The 17,917-nt window shown below is 37.2% G+C and overlaps 1 protein-coding gene across 2 annotated transcripts in view; it reads right to left on the minus strand.

The window, feature by feature from the left end:
- The window catches only part of LOC143252593 (putative G-protein coupled receptor CG31760), a 67,755-nt gene extending 55,349 nt beyond the window's left edge, over positions 1-12,406 (minus strand). The window contains exon 1 of one of the 2 annotated variants that reach the window (XM_076504957.1): positions 12,238-12,406. In XM_076504957.1, the coding sequence (XP_076361072.1) occupies positions 12,238-12,282 (45 nt within the window). In that variant the 5' untranslated portion in view covers positions 12,283-12,406. The remainder of the gene's footprint in view (positions 1-12,237) is intronic. The other variant, XM_076504956.1, reaches the window with a different exon arrangement.
- Between the last annotated feature and the right edge of the window lie 5,511 nt (positions 12,407-17,917).

Genomic DNA, 17,917 nt, shown 5'->3' on the forward strand with positions numbered 1-17,917 from the left:
TGAAATAAAGAAGAAAATACATTTTAAAATCTCAGATTGTATTTGACTTATGAGTTCATAGTTATAAACTATTTGCACTGTGCATAATTTGCTCTTCAGCACACAACAGTAGTCCTTTCAGTCTCTTCCACCAGTTTATTAATATATTATGCATCTTAATCATTTTTTTTATATCCAAAATTGGATCAATTTAGCAACCTTTGCTTTTTAAAGCTTTTTTTATCTAAATATTTACTAATAATTTCAAAACATTTTTATATATAAACATTAAATGGTAAATGAAATGTAAAGAAAATTCTTACTTATATTTAGGGGCTACTGGTTTCTCTTTAGTGGCTCAGCGGTGATCCTGAGGGTTGATAACACTGAATTTGAATTCAAGGCTCGTTTCCTATGGTAGGTACAACACAGAAAACCCCGTTTCACAGTTTTACGTTGTCATGATACAAAAGATTGTTCAGTGAAGATACTATTAATTTATTTATTTTGGGAATTAATATTTTATTATTGTTTATTGTATTTTTCATTATTTTTTTTGTTTTTTGAATTTCGCGCAAAGCTACACGAGGGCTATCTGCGCTAGCCGTCCCTAATTTAGCAGAGTAAAATTAGAGGGAAGGCAGCTAGTCATCACCATCCATCGCTAAGTCTTGGACTACTTTTTATCAACGAATAGTGGGATTGATCGTAACATTATAACGCCACCACGGCTGAAAGGGTGAGTGTGTTTGGTGCGACGGGGTTCGAACCGGCAACCCTCAGATTACGAATCGAGCGCCTTAACCACCTGGCCATGCCGGGCCAAGAAACAAATATAAACAGTATGTATCTCTGCAGTGACATAAACGTAAACATCCACAATTTAAACATCGTCCTGTATAAGGTATATATTTTATATCTCATTAAAATAATATAAAACATTCGCTTAAGATACTTTAGATTGGAATACCTACCTGAAGCCAATGAAAAAAGTACCTCACACTGGGTTTCAATACAAAGCACAAACAGCCCATTATGCAGTTTTGTGCTAAACTTCAAACACAGAAACAAACCTTCTACAAATTCTTGTCATACAAAATATAATTACACTGAATTAAATTACATATTTTATTTCTTGTATGTTTAAAATGTATGAGTTTACATCTTCAACTGAAATGAAAGATAAAACCTTCAAATGTGACGCACAGAATAATTTTTGCGACCTTCGCTAGGATGGTTGCCTGCAGCTATGACCAAGCGTTTTGCATCATCCTAGAACTTAAGGAATGTGACATAACTAAATAAAAATTATCTGAACACAGTTCAGACCTCTTATTTAACATAATTTTATCAAAGAAACTACAAATATAATATTGCAAAATATACATAGCCCGACATGGTTAGGGGCGCTCGACTTGCAATCTGAGGGTCGTGGGTTCAAATCCCCGTCACGCCAAGCATGCTCGCCCTTTCAGTCGTGGGGGCGTTATAAGTTACAGTTAATCCCACTATTAATTGGTGAAAGAGTAATCCAAGAGTTCGCGGTGAGTAGTGATGACTAGCTGTCTTCCATCTAGTCTTACACCACAAAATTAGGGACAGATAGCCCTCGTTAGCTATGCACGAAATTTAAAAACACACAAACAAACAAGTCTTCAGGCTTTAGCTGTAGGTCTTACATTCCCTCCTTCCGCCACTTATATTTTTCTTTGTGGATGACTTTATTGTTAGACTATTGCTCTGCAACACAATTTCCATTGCAGGTGTGTCAGGTGTGGCCTTATAGATAATGCACTGGACTATGAATCTTCTTGTCCATGGTTTGCATTCCGTCACTACAATAAAAAAATCTCGTTATGCACTTTCGGTTTGTGGATATGTTATAAAGGTAAATTAGAATCTCACTCTTCAGTAAGACAGGAGTAGCTGAAAAGTTGACGGTGGGTGTGTTGAATAACTGCCTTCCGCCTCTTTTCTCGTTTCACACCCAAACGTTTAGCCAAGAAACTTTGCTCAAATACCAAAAATTAAATAAACAAACACAGCAACTGCAGGAAGCCTCTTTATATTATTCACAGAGTCCATCAACCGTGTGCAGACGACAGTTCCGAGGGGAAGGTATCTGTGAATGGTACAGAATAAATTCCATTGTACTTTTTTGCCCATTCCACAAAAATATCATATTTTCGCGTGGTGGTGTCAGTTTCCGGGCTTGACAATAAATTCTCCTTGGCGCGGTTTTCTAGACACTGCGGATGTTTAACTTAGGTTACAAGTATCACCTGTAACACCAATAAATCTCTTGAGAGAACTTTCACGACATGATCTATGGCATTCGTGAAATGTAATATCACTGCAGGATGGTAAACAACTGCTCGAAATTTTGCGAACATTCGAGAAGACAATAAGACCACATATAACCGGGTTTTTTTGTTTCTTTCCGTGAGAGATTCCGCTCAGACAGTTTTTCATTTGGCAGGTCGGTTTTCTTTTCAGTAACGTGTTTCGAGTGAGTCCTGTGTACATGACTTGTGGTACTTTTTAGACATAAAACCGTATGAATGATCTTGTTTACAATTTCGAGGAAAGACTCTGTGTAACAACTTTTTACATTTGTGTCTCAGGAAGACTCGTATGGGTATTAACACTTTTATTAATGAAGCAGAGAACAATGTTTCGACGTTCTTAGGTCATCTTCAGGTTAACAAAGAGGTTTTTTGTTGTTTTTGTTTCTGCAAGTCATTTAGTTTTTTATATTTCGAGTTTAACATGGCTCTCCGTAGTTTTTTTTTCCTGTAAATTGTGGGTAATGTTTGTATACTGGTTAAAATTATTGGATAGTTTTATCTTCACAAAATTAGATATTAGTTTTCCTTTCTGCACTATTGGATGAAATAAATGTCATTTCTTCTATTGATGATATTTTATGGTTTACGTTTCTTTAGTTTCGTTAGGATCGCACGAACGTGTACGGTTAACAATGTCGAAATGTAGGTAAGTTTGGGCATAATGGAGTTTAAACAGATAACACAGTACACAAAGAAACACAAAAGACTTACACCTCTCGTATAATAGCCGTGGTGAAGTAATGTGTGATGACAAGAAACCCACTTACATTTGTTCACTGTCTCAAGTTTGCATCTGCTAATTGTTATGAAGTAGCCTGACTTTTTCAATGCAAGACAACACTTTATCTTACTTTACCAATGCGATTCAACGCTACAGATACTCCTTCATATTTTGCTGGTTTTTTTTTGTAATAGTAGAGTGGGAAAACTTCGTGGCTGAAAGTATGGCAGTCCGACTCTTCTAGAAGAGGAAAATTTTAGGCACCATAGCACTTGTAAGTCACCTTAGGCTCAGGGTTTTCAGCCTGTGTATTCACAACCCACGGACCCCTCCCCAGCGACACAACGGTATGTCTGCAAACTTATAACCCTGAAAATCAGATTTCGATACAAGTGGTGGGCAGTTCACAGATGACCCAATGTCTAGCTTTGTGATTAACTTTAAACAAACAAACACAACCAAGAGACGTATGCATGTTTTGACGATAGATGTCAAACAACTTTATATACACTATCCAAATGCAACAAGAATAACAAAAGAAATGAAACATTTCATTGAAGGAAAATCTAAAATACAGTTTTCTATTAATAAAATAAAATTTACATTTGCAGTTTTAGTTACTGAATAATCGTTTAAAACATCAAGTAATGCTACCGACTGCTGCACAAATTGTTCAATGAAACTGAAGGCCAGATACACAAAAGGCTCTTAAATTTCATTGCTTCCCTTCTAACATGTTGATAATTAGACGTGTAAATCAAACCTTCTGTATGTTTGTTTCTGTATAATACAAACGCAAAGTTATACAATGAGCTATGTGCTTTTCTCACCACAGGTGTCGAAACTCGGTCAAACCTTTTCTATCACATCCTCCATTCTAAGCTAGTCATTCTACGTATTTACCTTAACCCCTGTTCTGTCGAGAAAGATTATTTTAGTGGCCCTTCTCTGTTATCTCTTATAATTTTAGCTTTAACTATCCACGTTTTACCTCCTATATCACTGAAAAGGTTTGTGAACCAAACTTGCTGTGTCACTTTCTCCTCTCTAAGCTCCTAACTCTTCACGTCTACCCTCTGTTTTACTAAGAAGGTTTGTTAAATGTACCTTTTGTGACACCTACTCCTCTTTAAGCTCCTAATATTTCATGTCTATCCTGTGTTTTACTAAGAAAGTTTGTTAAATGTATCTTTTGGGACACCTAATCCTTTTTATGCTCCTAATTCTTCACGTCTACTCTTGTTTTACTGTTAAATGAACCTTTTCTCACACCTACTCCCCTCTAATCTCCTATTTCTTCACGTATATCCTATGTTTTACTAAGAATGTTTGTTAAATGGACCTTCTGTGACACCTACTCCCCTCTAAACTCCTAATTCTTGAAGTCTATCATTTGTTTTACTAAGAAGGTTTGTTAAATGCATCTTTTGGAATACCTACTCCTCTTTAAGCTCCTAATTCTTCACTTCTACCTTCTATTTTATTAAGAAGGTTTCTTAAATGGACCTTGTGTGACACCTACTCCTATTTGAGCTCCTAATTCTTCATGTCTGTCTTCTATTTTACTGTTAAATGGACCTTCTGTGACACCTACTCCCCTCTAATCTCCTAATTCTTCACGTATATCCTACTTTTTATTAAGAAGATTTTTCAAATGTACCTTTTGTGACACCTACTCCTCTTTAAGCTAGTAATTTTTGACGTCTATCCTTTGTTTTACTAAGAAAGTTTGTTAAATGTATCTTTTGGGACACCTACTCCTCTTTAAGCTGGTAATTTTTGACGTCTATCCTTTGTTTTACTAAGAAAGTTTGTTAAATGTATCTTTTGGGACACCTAATCCTCTTTAAACTCCTAATTCTTCACGTCTACCCTTGTTTTACTGTTAAATGGACCTTCTCTCACACCTACTCCTCTTTAAGCTCCTAATTCTTCACTTCTACCTTCTATTTTACTAAGAAGGTTTGTTAAATGGACCTTCTGTGACACTTACTCCTCTCTAAGTTTCTAACTCTTCACGTCTACCCTCTTGTCAACTTAGGTTTGATTTGTCAGTAAAGCCTTCTGTGACACCTACTCCTCTCCAAGCTCTTAAATTTTCATGTTTACTTCCTGGATCTCTGACAAAAAATTGTTTACTCTGGTTTTCTGTGTAGATTCCTACAACCTATGCTCCTAACTGCTCATACGTCTTAGCCTGCTGAAAAGAAGTTTTTAAGCAGACCTTCTGTGTCAACTCTTCCAGTTTAAAGTTAGTCTTAACTCTGAAATTTGTTGAGGTTTGCTTTATTAAATACACTTCGTAATCAACTCCAACTGTCAAATTAAACCATGGATGCGAATCTCTCGAAGTCAGAAGAAAAGAAGAATGGTGTATTTTCTCAATGGAGTATGCCATTACCGTCTTATCCACAACATCACTGGACAGTCAACATACAGTGTCGTCCAGAGATTAAAAGTATATCATTATCCTCTACTGTATTACTTTATCTCTTTATCCATCTTCTTCGCTAATTGTTCCCCAGTGACACAGCGGCATATTAACGGACTTGCACCTCCAGAAGCCGGGTTTCGATACCCGTAGTGAGCATAATATAGATAGCCCATTATGTAGCTTTGTGCTTAATTCCGAAAACAAGAATATCTTCGCTCACCATGTGATATACGTCCAGTTGACTAGAGTTGTTTACTGAGTAAACTCAATTTTTCATTATTTTGATTGTTGATGCACAAATAATATGAGACCTGATATCATGAATACAGAAATGTTAAAAACAAAGGAATTATAAACAATATAAGACCTGATATCATGAATACAGAAATGTTAAAAACATAGGAATTATAAACAATATAAGACCTGATATCATGAATACAGAAATGTTAAAAACATAGGAATTATAAATAATATGAGGCCTGATATCATAAATACAGAAATGGTAAAAACATAGGAATTATAAATACTAAATTGTTCACTTCGGTGAAGTATTTGCTATAAGCACACAGGGTCTCTTTTACTTTCTCCTTAATCGTTTATCTTATTTTCTGTAAACACAGTGTTTCTACTTCTTTTCTGAATCAGTTGGTATATATAAATATAATAGTACTGTCTGATGTGTATCTATGTCACTACTTCGTAGAGCGTGGATGGATCTCCACCAAAATTGGTTTAGAGGTTCATTAGGTCCATGTTGCGGTACATACAAATTCTCATCTTTGCATTTTGCGGTTCCTGTGCGTTTTCGTGTTTTATACGACTACACATAAGGGTTTGTTTGTTGTAGAATTTCGCGCAAAGCTGTACGAGTGCATCTGCACTAGCCGTCTCTAATTTAGTAGTGTAGAAATAGACGGAAGGCAACTGTTAGGTTGTCCAGAAATGAATTGAACTGCGAAATTTGGAAAAGTATAAACAAATGTTGCAAAACATGCTTTAATCAAAGTAAGCACCATTTGCTCAACACACTTTTTTCAATATGTAACGATGCTGTTTATGTTCCTGCTATAGAAATCAGAGTTTCTATGGTCAATGAACTCCCTGAAAGCTTTTTCTGTAACTGCCTCGTCTTGAAAGCGTTTATTGTTAAAAAAGTTGTCAAAGTGCTTGAAAAAATTAAAATCTGTAGGAGAAAGGTCTGGAGAATAAGGAGGATGAGGCAGAACCTCGATTACCAATTCGTTCAATTTCTGGAGCGTCACCTTGACAGGTCTCATAACGTCGATTTTGTTGATCTCCAGTCAGCTCATGCGGAACCCATTTATCCAATCGCACTCATGTGGTTGGCAATGTTTGAGTTGCTTGCGCCTAGCTTTCCTGCAAACTCACGTACTGTTGTACAAGAGTCTGTCTCAACTGCTTCTATTAATGTGTTTTCATCTAAGGATGGCTTCCTTCCACAACCTTCGTGGTCTTTGAGACTTTCGTCTCCATGTTGACATCTTTGGAACCAACGCTGAACTGTACGTTCATTAACATATCCATGGCCGAATGCCTGGTTGATGTTCCTTGTAGTTTCAGTAGCTTTTCATCCAAGTTTGGAGTCGTAGAGGTAAATCAGACGAAAGTCCTTCTTACCCATGCTGCCTTGGGGATTGTGAAACTTATTCTGAGTAGAGTTGAAACAGCACACAATTTAGACACCTTGTAACTAACTCAATATTCAGCTTTTAAATGTCACCGTGAGAATTATGACGTTTATTTCTGGACAACCTAAGAGTTAACACCACCTACCGCCAACTCATGGGCCACTCTTCTACCAACGAATAGTAGGACTGACTGTAGCATTATAACGCCTCCGCAGCTGAAAAAGCGAGTATGTTTGATGTGACAGGAATTCGAATCCGCGGCCATCAAATTACGAGTCGAGCTCCCGAACCATCTGGCCATGCTAAGACACATATAAGGGAAGCTACTTTTCATGTCCTAAGATAACCTTTCATTAATCGTGCATTTACATACTTTCCGTCCAGGGGACGGGTACTTCAGTTAGTAGTTCAATAAACAATACCTTTTTGTAAGTTTAAAATTTAAATTTAAATGTGAAAAACTTTTATAGCTGGGCGTTTCTCGGTATCATGCTTATTCTTCACATGCTATATGTTACCTAGTCATTAATTTGTCACCCTGCACGTTATAAGATCCAAGGTTCGAGACGTGTTGCAACGGAACATGCTCTGCTTTTTCATCTGTTAGCGTATCACAAACGTTACAGTGAACTCTATTATCTGCTTTAAAAGAGTTCGGCAAAGCCACTGTAACAGCACGTGCTGCTTTGTGGTTGCCCTTTTATCCGGTCAATAGTTCAAAATTAAAACTGGCTTCACCTGAACTCTATACTGAAGGCGTCTGTGACCTGGTTATTTACTTCGCGTATTATTCAAGTCGAGACACATTTTTTTTTCTAGCTTAACAAAACAATATATCAAGAAAGCGACCCACAAATAATATCTGCCAAAACTAGTATGGATTGAAACACGATTCCTTAGACATTAACCCACAGTAATGGAATGTAATCATCAAGGGCAGTCACCAGAGTGGGTTATAATAGTAAGCCTCATAAAGTTCACACGTGCTATATGAAAGATGTGACTCTGAGACTTGCCATTTAGGTAAAAAGATTGGCAAAATTTAATGCACAATAAAATAATCAACATATCACCACAGCATTACTAACCTGGCACGGTTTGATGGTTAAAGCGCTCCACACGCAGTCTGCGGGTTGCGGTTTCGAATCTCTGCAGCCGGACATGCCTGCGATTTCAGCCGTGGAGGTGTTACAACATTACGATTAATCTCGTAACCAAAGAGTTAGAGATAGACGGTGTTGATTAGCTGCCTTCCCTTTAGTCTTTCACTGCTTACCTCAGGACAGCTTCATGGATAGAAGTTAGGCGCCACAAGGTAAAATCTGCTCAAGAATCACTGATGATACATAAGTATTTAAGGTTTCCCAACATGACTAAAAGGAAATTAACTAGATGGTAAGAAATTAGTAATTTTAATTTATTAGTTGTTTTCTTCAGCTGGGTCTTTGTTTTTAATTTATTGTTCTCAAAAATCAATTGAATGTGTATCTTCAAGTTTGACGATTTTTTTTCCTGTTTGATGGATACTTTCTCGTTTGATTTACATTCTCTACTTGTCTGATGTCTTCTAATTGGATATGTTCCATCGTAATGAACAGCTTTCAATATTATTAATATGTTTCACTTTGACAAATATCCTCCAGTTTTATGGATGTCTTTAAGTTTGGTATTATTAAGCGGTGTTTTCTAGTCTGACAAATATCTTCCAGGTTTATAAATATTGTCTACCTTGATGGGTATATCTCAGTTTGACAACCGAAAGTCTTTAAGTTTCTAATATTCCAAAATTTTATTATTCATGGACTTTAATATAAACAAGTAAACATGACATGAACATGCTGATTAACTAGAAATATAAAATAAGAATTAGACAAGGGTAGTAAATAACTTAAAGAATGTGTGGGTATGCAGAAATATCCATTGAAATTGTAAATATTTCATAATATAAGAATTAAAAATAAAGCAACATCTTACTCTGATAAAAAATAAATTAAAAGTAATTTGCAGATGATTGAAATCATGATGTTCCTGTCATCTTGAAACCACCATTTCCCTATCAGTTAGAAACTACAATGTCACCATCATCTTGAAACCACAATGTAACTATCATCTTGAAACCATGATGTATCCATCATCCAAAAACCGCAATGTAACCATCATCTTGAAACCACCATTTCCCTATCAGCTAGAAACCACAATGTCTGTATTAGCTGGAAACTACAATGTCGCCATCATCTTGAGACCACGATGTTCCTATCAGCTGAAAACCACCATTTCCCTATCAGCTAAAAACCACAATGTCACAATTATCTTAACACCACGATGTTCCTATCATCTAGAAACCAAAATGTCACCATCATCCTCAAATGATATTGTTCCCGTGATCTCTAAACCACTTTGTTCATCATCCTATAACCACATTTTCACTACGCTGCAAAAACTACCTCAAGTCCTTCAACTGTTTCTTCTCTAGATAATAGATGTTTTTCTTTAACAGAAACAGATGCTGAAGTTTAGCCTTTCTTCCAGTTAATTATATGTGTCAATACTATCTTCTTTGTCTTTGATTAATCCAAAATAAAAATATTAGTATTGTTAACGGAAAGTCTAATGACAAAGAAACTGTTAATATGAAGGACAAGTGTGATGTTATTTCGTAAACTGATTATAATACAAAGTTAGAGATTTGAATCCTGTTCATTGAAAACAATGATTTGATATCAGGTCTGTCACTACTTAACTAACTAACCATCCCTATGATAAATCACTCGTATTTTGCATTATTTGTGTAAGTGCACGATCAGAAGTTTACTTTTGTTTAACTTTAAAAAACGGTTCAAATTCTATCCATCTTTCTAGTTTCAAATAGTACTTCATAATGTATTTATATAAAATGGTTTACTTTTCCAAATCAAAGCATATTTTATAATGATTTTCACGTGCCCACTATATTTTACAATGTTTTAATGATGTAAAAGCACATATTAACCTTACAAAGTTAGAAGGAAATGCTTTAGTTGTTTGTCTTCCGATATTTGCTTAAAGCTACTCAGACATAAACTATGCACCTGCGCGTAGCCGTCCCTAATTCGGGGTTCAAATATTAGAGAAAAGGAAGCGAGTCGACAGCAACCACTCCCTGGGCTACTTTATTGTAACGAAACAAATTGCTTTCACAACTATCCTTATAATGTATCCACCACATATCCAATGTTACATAAGTGATTCTTTAGCAGTGACGGGGCGCTAACATTGGACCGTCAAATTCACGGCCAAGAATGCCAATCACTGAGCCAGGCTCGGCCTGAAAAAAAAAAATCATATTTAGTTATAGTGCTGTTAATACGTTATATATATATATATATATGTGTGTGTGTGTGTGTATGTTTGCTGAGAGGCTTGTTTCTTTTAGCGTCAAGCTGCACTATAGACGATCTGCTCCATGTCTGCCGCGAAGATCGAGTCTCGAATTTCTCAGAAATACATTTTATGTGTGTGTTTGTATTAGGTACGTTTTCCCAGTGTCTAACTAAAGAATGGAACATTATAACAACGATGATTACCGAAACCTATTATACAGTTTCAAAGTTTCGATTATGCAATTGTTATATCAGTTTCTTTGTTTGTTTGTTTTTGAAATTCGCGCAAAGCTATACGAGGGTTATCTGTGCCAGTCGTACTTAATTTTGCAGTGTACGTCTAGAGGGAATGCAGCTAGTCATCACCGCCTACCGCCAACTCTTGGGCTACTCTTTTACCAACGAATAGTAAGTAGGCTTGGCCGTCACATTATAAAGCCTTCACGTTTTATGTGACGGGGTTCGAACCTGCGACTACAAGTCGTGTGTCTTAACATCTGACCATGCCGGGCCCTTATCAGTTGGTGACTGGAGATTTTACTCCCGGTAATTTGAAACTCACCTGGGCCCGGCATGGCCAAGCGCGTTAAGGCATGCGACTCGTAATCTGAGGGTCGCGGGTTCGCATCCCGTCGCGCCAAACTTGCTCGCCCTTTCAGCCGTGGGGCGTTATAATGTAACAATTAGCAGAATACTTAAATAGAAAAACTACATTGTAAGATTTGATTGGTTGATAAGCGAAAAGATGCATCGTAGAATAATAAATTATTTTGCGGTATCCACGACTGGTATCGAAACCCGATTTTTAGCGTTATAAGAACGCAGACTTGCCATTGGAGGGTGAGCTTCCTATCAAGGCTTTAGGAGTAACCACTTCATACCTGTAATAGACTCTTTTAACTGAATAAAATAACATTGTTGGTATTTTCCTAAGGCCACACGTACTGATTGTTACGTGAATAGACGTTAACCATGCATGTCTGATAGATTGCGTCTAACAAGTGATTCCATGTTACTTCATGTTTAAATGAACAACATTATTTCACGTCATTATCAGTCGATAAGCGCTATAGTAGGACTATTATAGATAGTTAACATCTGTCATTTGTAATTATTGTAAAGCCTTTAAGTCCAACTGCCGCCGTCTTTAACGTTAAATTACTGACCAGAAAGTCGATCAGCAGCACCCTACCTACTACTACTTACGTAAAGGGGCTGTCTTCCTCTCTTATAACGCATTCACGGCTTAAAATGAGGAAACATTTTATGGTAACGCACGGATTTGAACTCATCTCCATAGTTCCAAAATCCGAAACTCTATCGTTAGACCCTATGGTTAAGCTAAACATAATTTATACTTTATTCGTGCTGTGGTTAATTCTGATGCTTATGAAGTTATTGATGTTAAATGAAGCTTCACCTACATTTATCGGTTTATTTTCAAAAATATAACTGATGTTAAATTAAACTTTACCTGCCAACTTATCGTTTTATTTTAAAATACATGTAAAATCATATTTTAAATGTGAAACGTATTTGAGTTCGTTTGCATGACACGTCCCATTTCTTTCCCCCCTAATATTACAAGATTCATAAAGGTATAACCTCAATAAATATATCCATACCCCTAACTCCTATGAATAATCAAGAGTTTCCAACAGCTTTCTGACCCACGAATGTTGGGTTCTTTTAATAGTTTAAAATATTTAAAAACCGCACTCGTTAAATTAGTAAATGGTGTACGTACCCTAAAAAGGTCCCTCTTCGGAAGAAACTCAAGATCGAGTGTCATCCTTCTTATGTGTCCATAAATTTTCTCAGAATGTTTTGACCAGCCATTGTTGGCGTGAACAAGACATATTAAATCACATATTGTCACAGCTGCTGCAGCGTCAACAGAAAGACGAATCTATTCGTCCACCTCGGAAAAGCAGCAGACCTAAAACAATGCACTGCGCATGCTCAGCTTGCGCTCATCCTCTAACAACTCGGATCGATACAGCGGGTCAGAGGTGCGTACAGCTGATACATCCACCACGACAGTAGTTTGGACAATGCAACAGTCACTGTTTTTTTTTTTTTTTCATTTGCTCAACCTCACAAGTTTGAAGAGAGTAATAAATATCATGTGACTGAAGCGCTGCGCCATTTTTATGTATTTCATTTAACAATTTCTGTTCCTGTTCATATAAAATGGAAAATATCGTTTTATTTAATCTAACAATACGTGTGCGGTTTTTCTAAGAAGTTTCCCGGAAACCTCGAGTTCTTTATTTCACGCATTATTAGTTTTGTTTGTTTGGTTTGTTTTACATTTCGCGCAAAGCTACACGAGGGCTACCTGCGCTAGCCGTCCCTAATTTTGCAGTGTAAGATCAGAGAGAAGGCAGCTAGTCATCACCGTCCATCGTCAACTCTTGCGCTACTCTTTTACGAACGAATAATGAGCTTGACCGTCACTTATAACACCCCCATGCCTGAAAGTGGGAGCATATTTTATGGGAGGAGGATTCGAACACGCAACCCTCAGATTACGAGGCAAGTGCCGTAACCACCTGGCCATGCCGGGCCCATTATTAGTTACTATAACTCTTAATTCCAAGGTAAAGAGTTTGATAAAATATTGATATTGTCGGGATGATCAATACGATTTACCTTCCTATACAAATACAGTTTCGTCCGCATATTTAAGACACTTGAGACATAAAAGAACTTAATTACTTGTACCATCTTCCTTCAGGGAACATTATTTCTTCAATCCTCGCACCAAATCCCGTTGCACCAAACATGCTTGCCCTTTCAGCCGTGGGTACGTTATAATGTGACGATCAATCCCACTATTCGTTGGTAAAAGGGTAATCCAAGAGTTGGCGATGGGTGGTGATGATTAGATGCCTTCCCTATTCTTCTTACACTGCTAAATTAGGGACGGCTAGCGTAGATAGCCTTCGTGTAGCTTTGTGCGAAATTAAAAAAAAAAACTCCTTGCGTAACATGATATCTGAGCAGGTGATGATGGCGACATGTTAAGTCTGTCAATAGACCGAAACATATCTGTAATGTTCCAAATGATTAACATAAAGCAGATGAAATTAAATAGTAGGTTTAAACAATATATTTAACATCATTTCGTTCTTAGCATGCCGTATAGTGAATGGAATAGTTTAGAGTTGGCACAACGGTACCGCTGAACGTGCTCCTCACTTTCACCTGTGGACGCGTTATAAGAATAACAGTCAGTACTGTTTATTATTTCTGACTAGCCGATTTTTTTTATCATATCAGTACTTGAACATTGTGGAATAATATACTTTAGCGACAAGAAGCTCTGACTTGTCCGTTTAGCCCGCATGCACAGAAGGCTCCCCTTAGAATGGAATTCAAACACCCCTTTTGTGTGTTTTTCGAATTAGTATTTAGCTCTGTGTTTTTAATATCGTGCTGAAAAGTTTTTTCCACTTATCACTATGTTAGGAATTTTATGAGTTATTTCACTTTTGAAAAAATCAAAAATAAATTCTTAAGCTTACTTAATTAGGCTTAGTTCCAAGTATCATCTAGTTTTTTACTACACGAATTATTGCTCCATTTACTGAGACGTTTCTTTGCTACAATAAACAAACAACGGAATATGACAGATAGTGTATAATTCCATATTTAATCATTATCTGTCATAATGATTATCTTGTGGTTTAAACAGTAAAATGTGTCAAAGATTCTACTCGATTTTCGATTGTTGTCTTTCAGTTGCGTGAATAATGCTCGAGACTAAGATATGAATTGCTGTTAGACGATTTTATCTTAAAACCCTGTTTCATATTTTATTTGCAATAATATGAAAATGTAAGTGAAACTCTAATCTGTAATTCACAGTTAGGATTTTAACCTTTTAACAGTTCTTTATTTTATTATGTGTTAACCTCTTATCAAAGACAACTTTAACCCGAATCGGAGAAATATATCTTTTCAAAAAATTGTTGTTTTTCAAGTATTTTTAAATCATTATTTTCCCGAAAGGTGGCCGAAAGCCGTCTGGAAGGGTCACTTATTTTAACCACTTCCACCATTATTCAGCATTGTGTTGTTAGTCAGTCCACACTAAGATGATATCACATAAAGTTTGCTTGTTTGTTTTGAATTTCGTGCAAAGCTACACGAGATCTACCTGCGCTAGTCGTCTCTGATTTAGCAGTGTAAGACTAGAGGGAAGGCAGCTGGTCATCTTCACCAACCGCCAACTCTTGGGCTACTCTTTTACCAACGAATAGTGCGATTGACCGTCACGTTATAACGCCCCCACGGCTGAAAGGGCGAGCATGTTTGGCGCGACGGGGATTCGAACCCATGACCCTTAGATTACGACTCGAGTGCCGTAATCACGTGGCTATGTCAGGCCTAAGGGAGGCTTGCCATTACAGAGAATTAAAAGAAGAATTATGCACCCTGCCTCCCGCTAGTGCAGCGGTAAGTCTCCGGACTTACAACGCTAAAATCAGGGGTTCGATTCCCCTGGGTGGGCTCAGCAGATAGCCCGCTGTGGCTTTGCTATAAGAAAACACACCCAATTATGCACCCCGTAGGCTACAACACAGCATGGCGTACTAACTTTAAAACATAAAAATATTTGTTACTCTTAATTTTCGTTTTATTTACTCTTGAAACAGAAAACTTTCGGTGACCCTGGGAAAATACATCTAGGTTTAAAATACAGATGTTGTGATAATACAAGTGTTTTTTTAATATTCACAAGTGTGGCTCGTTTTCATTGGAACTATCGTTTTTACTAATTTTGCTATAATTAACGTTACATATTCTAAGTGCTATTTGCTGTTATTGTTAACACGGTTTTTTACCAACAGAACTCTAATTGAACTTGCTTCCATGCTATTCTTGCTTACGAAATGTTTAATAGTGAGATACAGCAAGACCAGCTGTGCAAAATTGTTTATTTATGAGGTATCACTCTGTATTTTGTTTCCTATTCATTTCCTTCTTACCAAAGACGCTCTATTAGCAATCCTTAAGCCATGGATTCGAATCCCGTCACCGAACATGCTCGCCCTTTCAGCCATGAGGGCTTTATAATGTCATGGTCAATCGAAGTTTACGTTGGTAAAGATCTGCCGAAACTTTGGCTGTAGATGGCGCTTATTAGATATCTTCTCTCTAATCTGTTACGTCTAAATTAGAGACGGCTGTAGGAGATAGTTCTCGAGTAGTTTTGCACGAAGTTAAACACATAAACTGACTCAGACAATAATATCTGTAAATACGTCAATCATGGTACGGAACAAACATCAATCTTGACACTGTACATACGTCAACCATGACAGTGTACATACACAAATCATGGCACTGTACATACGTCATTCATGACACTGAACAAACATCAGTCTTAACACTGTGTATATATCAATCATGGTAATGCACGTATGTCGACCATGGCACTGTATATATCTCAATAATAGCACTGTGCACACGCCTTGTTTGCTTTGTTTGTTTTTTGAATTTCGCACAAAGCTACTCGAGGGCTATCTGTGCTAGCTGTCCCTAATTTAGCAGTGTAAGACTAGAGGGAAGGCAGCTAGTCATCACCACCCACCGCCAACTGTTGGGCTATTCTTTTACCAACGAATAGTGGGATTGACCGTCACATTATAACGCCCCCACAGCTGAAAGGGCGAGCATGTTTGGTGCGACCGAGATTCGAACCCGTGACCCTTAGATTACGAGTCGAACGCCTTAACCCACCTGGCCATGCCAGGCCGGGTGCACACATCAATTATGACACTGAACAAATATTAACCATGACACTGTACATATGTCAATCATAATACCAGACATACGTCAGTCAAGACACTGGACATACGGCAGTCATGACGCTGTGCATATGTCAGTCATGACATCGTACACGTATTAATCTTTACACTGGACGTACGTCAGCCATGTCACTGAACATATGTCAATCTCAGAGGCGTAGCTAGGGTTTTCAGCGCCAGCGAACAAAGTCAGTTTTCGCGCCCCGTCGTGACAAAATGTAAGCCATAACTCCAAATTATGTAACATCAATTTGGCGCCCCCACCCCGATGTTGCGTCCAGGGACAGATGTTCCCCTTTTGCCCCCCAGCTACGCCACTGGTCAATCTTAACATCATATATACTAAATAACTAAACACTAGGTAAAAAGGTTAAAGCTCTTGGTCATTACGTTAACAAATGACCTTTTATTTTAATTCTTTCTTCCTCTGTATGATCAAAAAGCAGAATACTTTGACCTTATCTGAAGTGTTGTCGAACTTTCAAAAGGGCACTGAATGGTTAACGCGGAATGAGCGGGCTTGATTCGATTTATCTAAACTTTTAGTATTCTACACTTTTAGTTAGGTTTACAAAAGTAAAATTATTTATTTGCTTTGTACTATTAAGCTATTATCATATATATATTATATAAAATGAATTAAGCATTGACTATTATTTTCAGGACCGAATTCGTATAACAATGATAATCATTCCGCAGAAAAAGGCGCGAAATAAATACTTTGCTTATTACCATAAGAACAGAAATCCCTCATGTATTGGCTGGTATAGATATGTAAGACTAACTGGTAAGATATTCATATCCCTCAAACGTGAACGTTTTACAAGTTACTACTTATCGTCGTAATATACCAATTAACACCAAAGGGTGCCAAGCAAACATATTGTTGGCTGAAAAGCAACCTCTGAACTCTAAAAGCGTCATCTGTGAGACAAAAGTATTCATAAAAGTACATTGAAAATTTTATTCCATAATCATTTTGTGGTGTTTTTGTAATGTTTCATACTAAAGTAGAAATAATCCTATTATGTAAATACATGTATGTATCATTATTACCAAAATTTACTTCTGTCACTTCTTTGATAAAAGTAAACATTTTTCCCCGCTTAGGTTCAGTGAATCCCAACAATCCAGCACTTCATTTCGTACTCAGGCCTGGCATGGCCTAGCGCGTAAGGCGTGCGACTCGTAATCCGAGGGTCGCGGGTTCGCGCCCGCGTCGCGCTAAACATGCTCGCCCTCACAGCCGTGGGAGTCAGTATAATGTGACGGTCAATCCCACTATTCGTTGGTAAAAGAGTAGCCCAAGAGTTGACGATGGGTGGTGATGACTAGCTGCCTTCCCTCTAGTCTTACACTGCTAAATTAGGGACGGCTAGCACAGATAGCCCTCGAGTAGCTTTGTGCGAAATTCCAAAACAAGCAAACAAATTTCGTACTCGTTAAGGTGTCGCTTAGTTTTAACTTGATCTTAGTAGGTAGCTTGTTTTGATCAGAAGTTACTAATAATTACTAAAATATATATCAATGTACTCCTAACTGTAATATTTAAACATCCATTTATAAGTACCTTTCAAAATTTTGATGAGCAGTTTTTTTGTTGTTGTT

Source organism: Tachypleus tridentatus, chromosome 6, assembly GCF_004210375.1.
Source record: "Tachypleus tridentatus isolate NWPU-2018 chromosome 6, ASM421037v1, whole genome shotgun sequence".
In the NCBI taxonomy this organism is placed as follows: domain Eukaryota; kingdom Metazoa; phylum Arthropoda; class Merostomata; order Xiphosura; family Limulidae; genus Tachypleus; species Tachypleus tridentatus.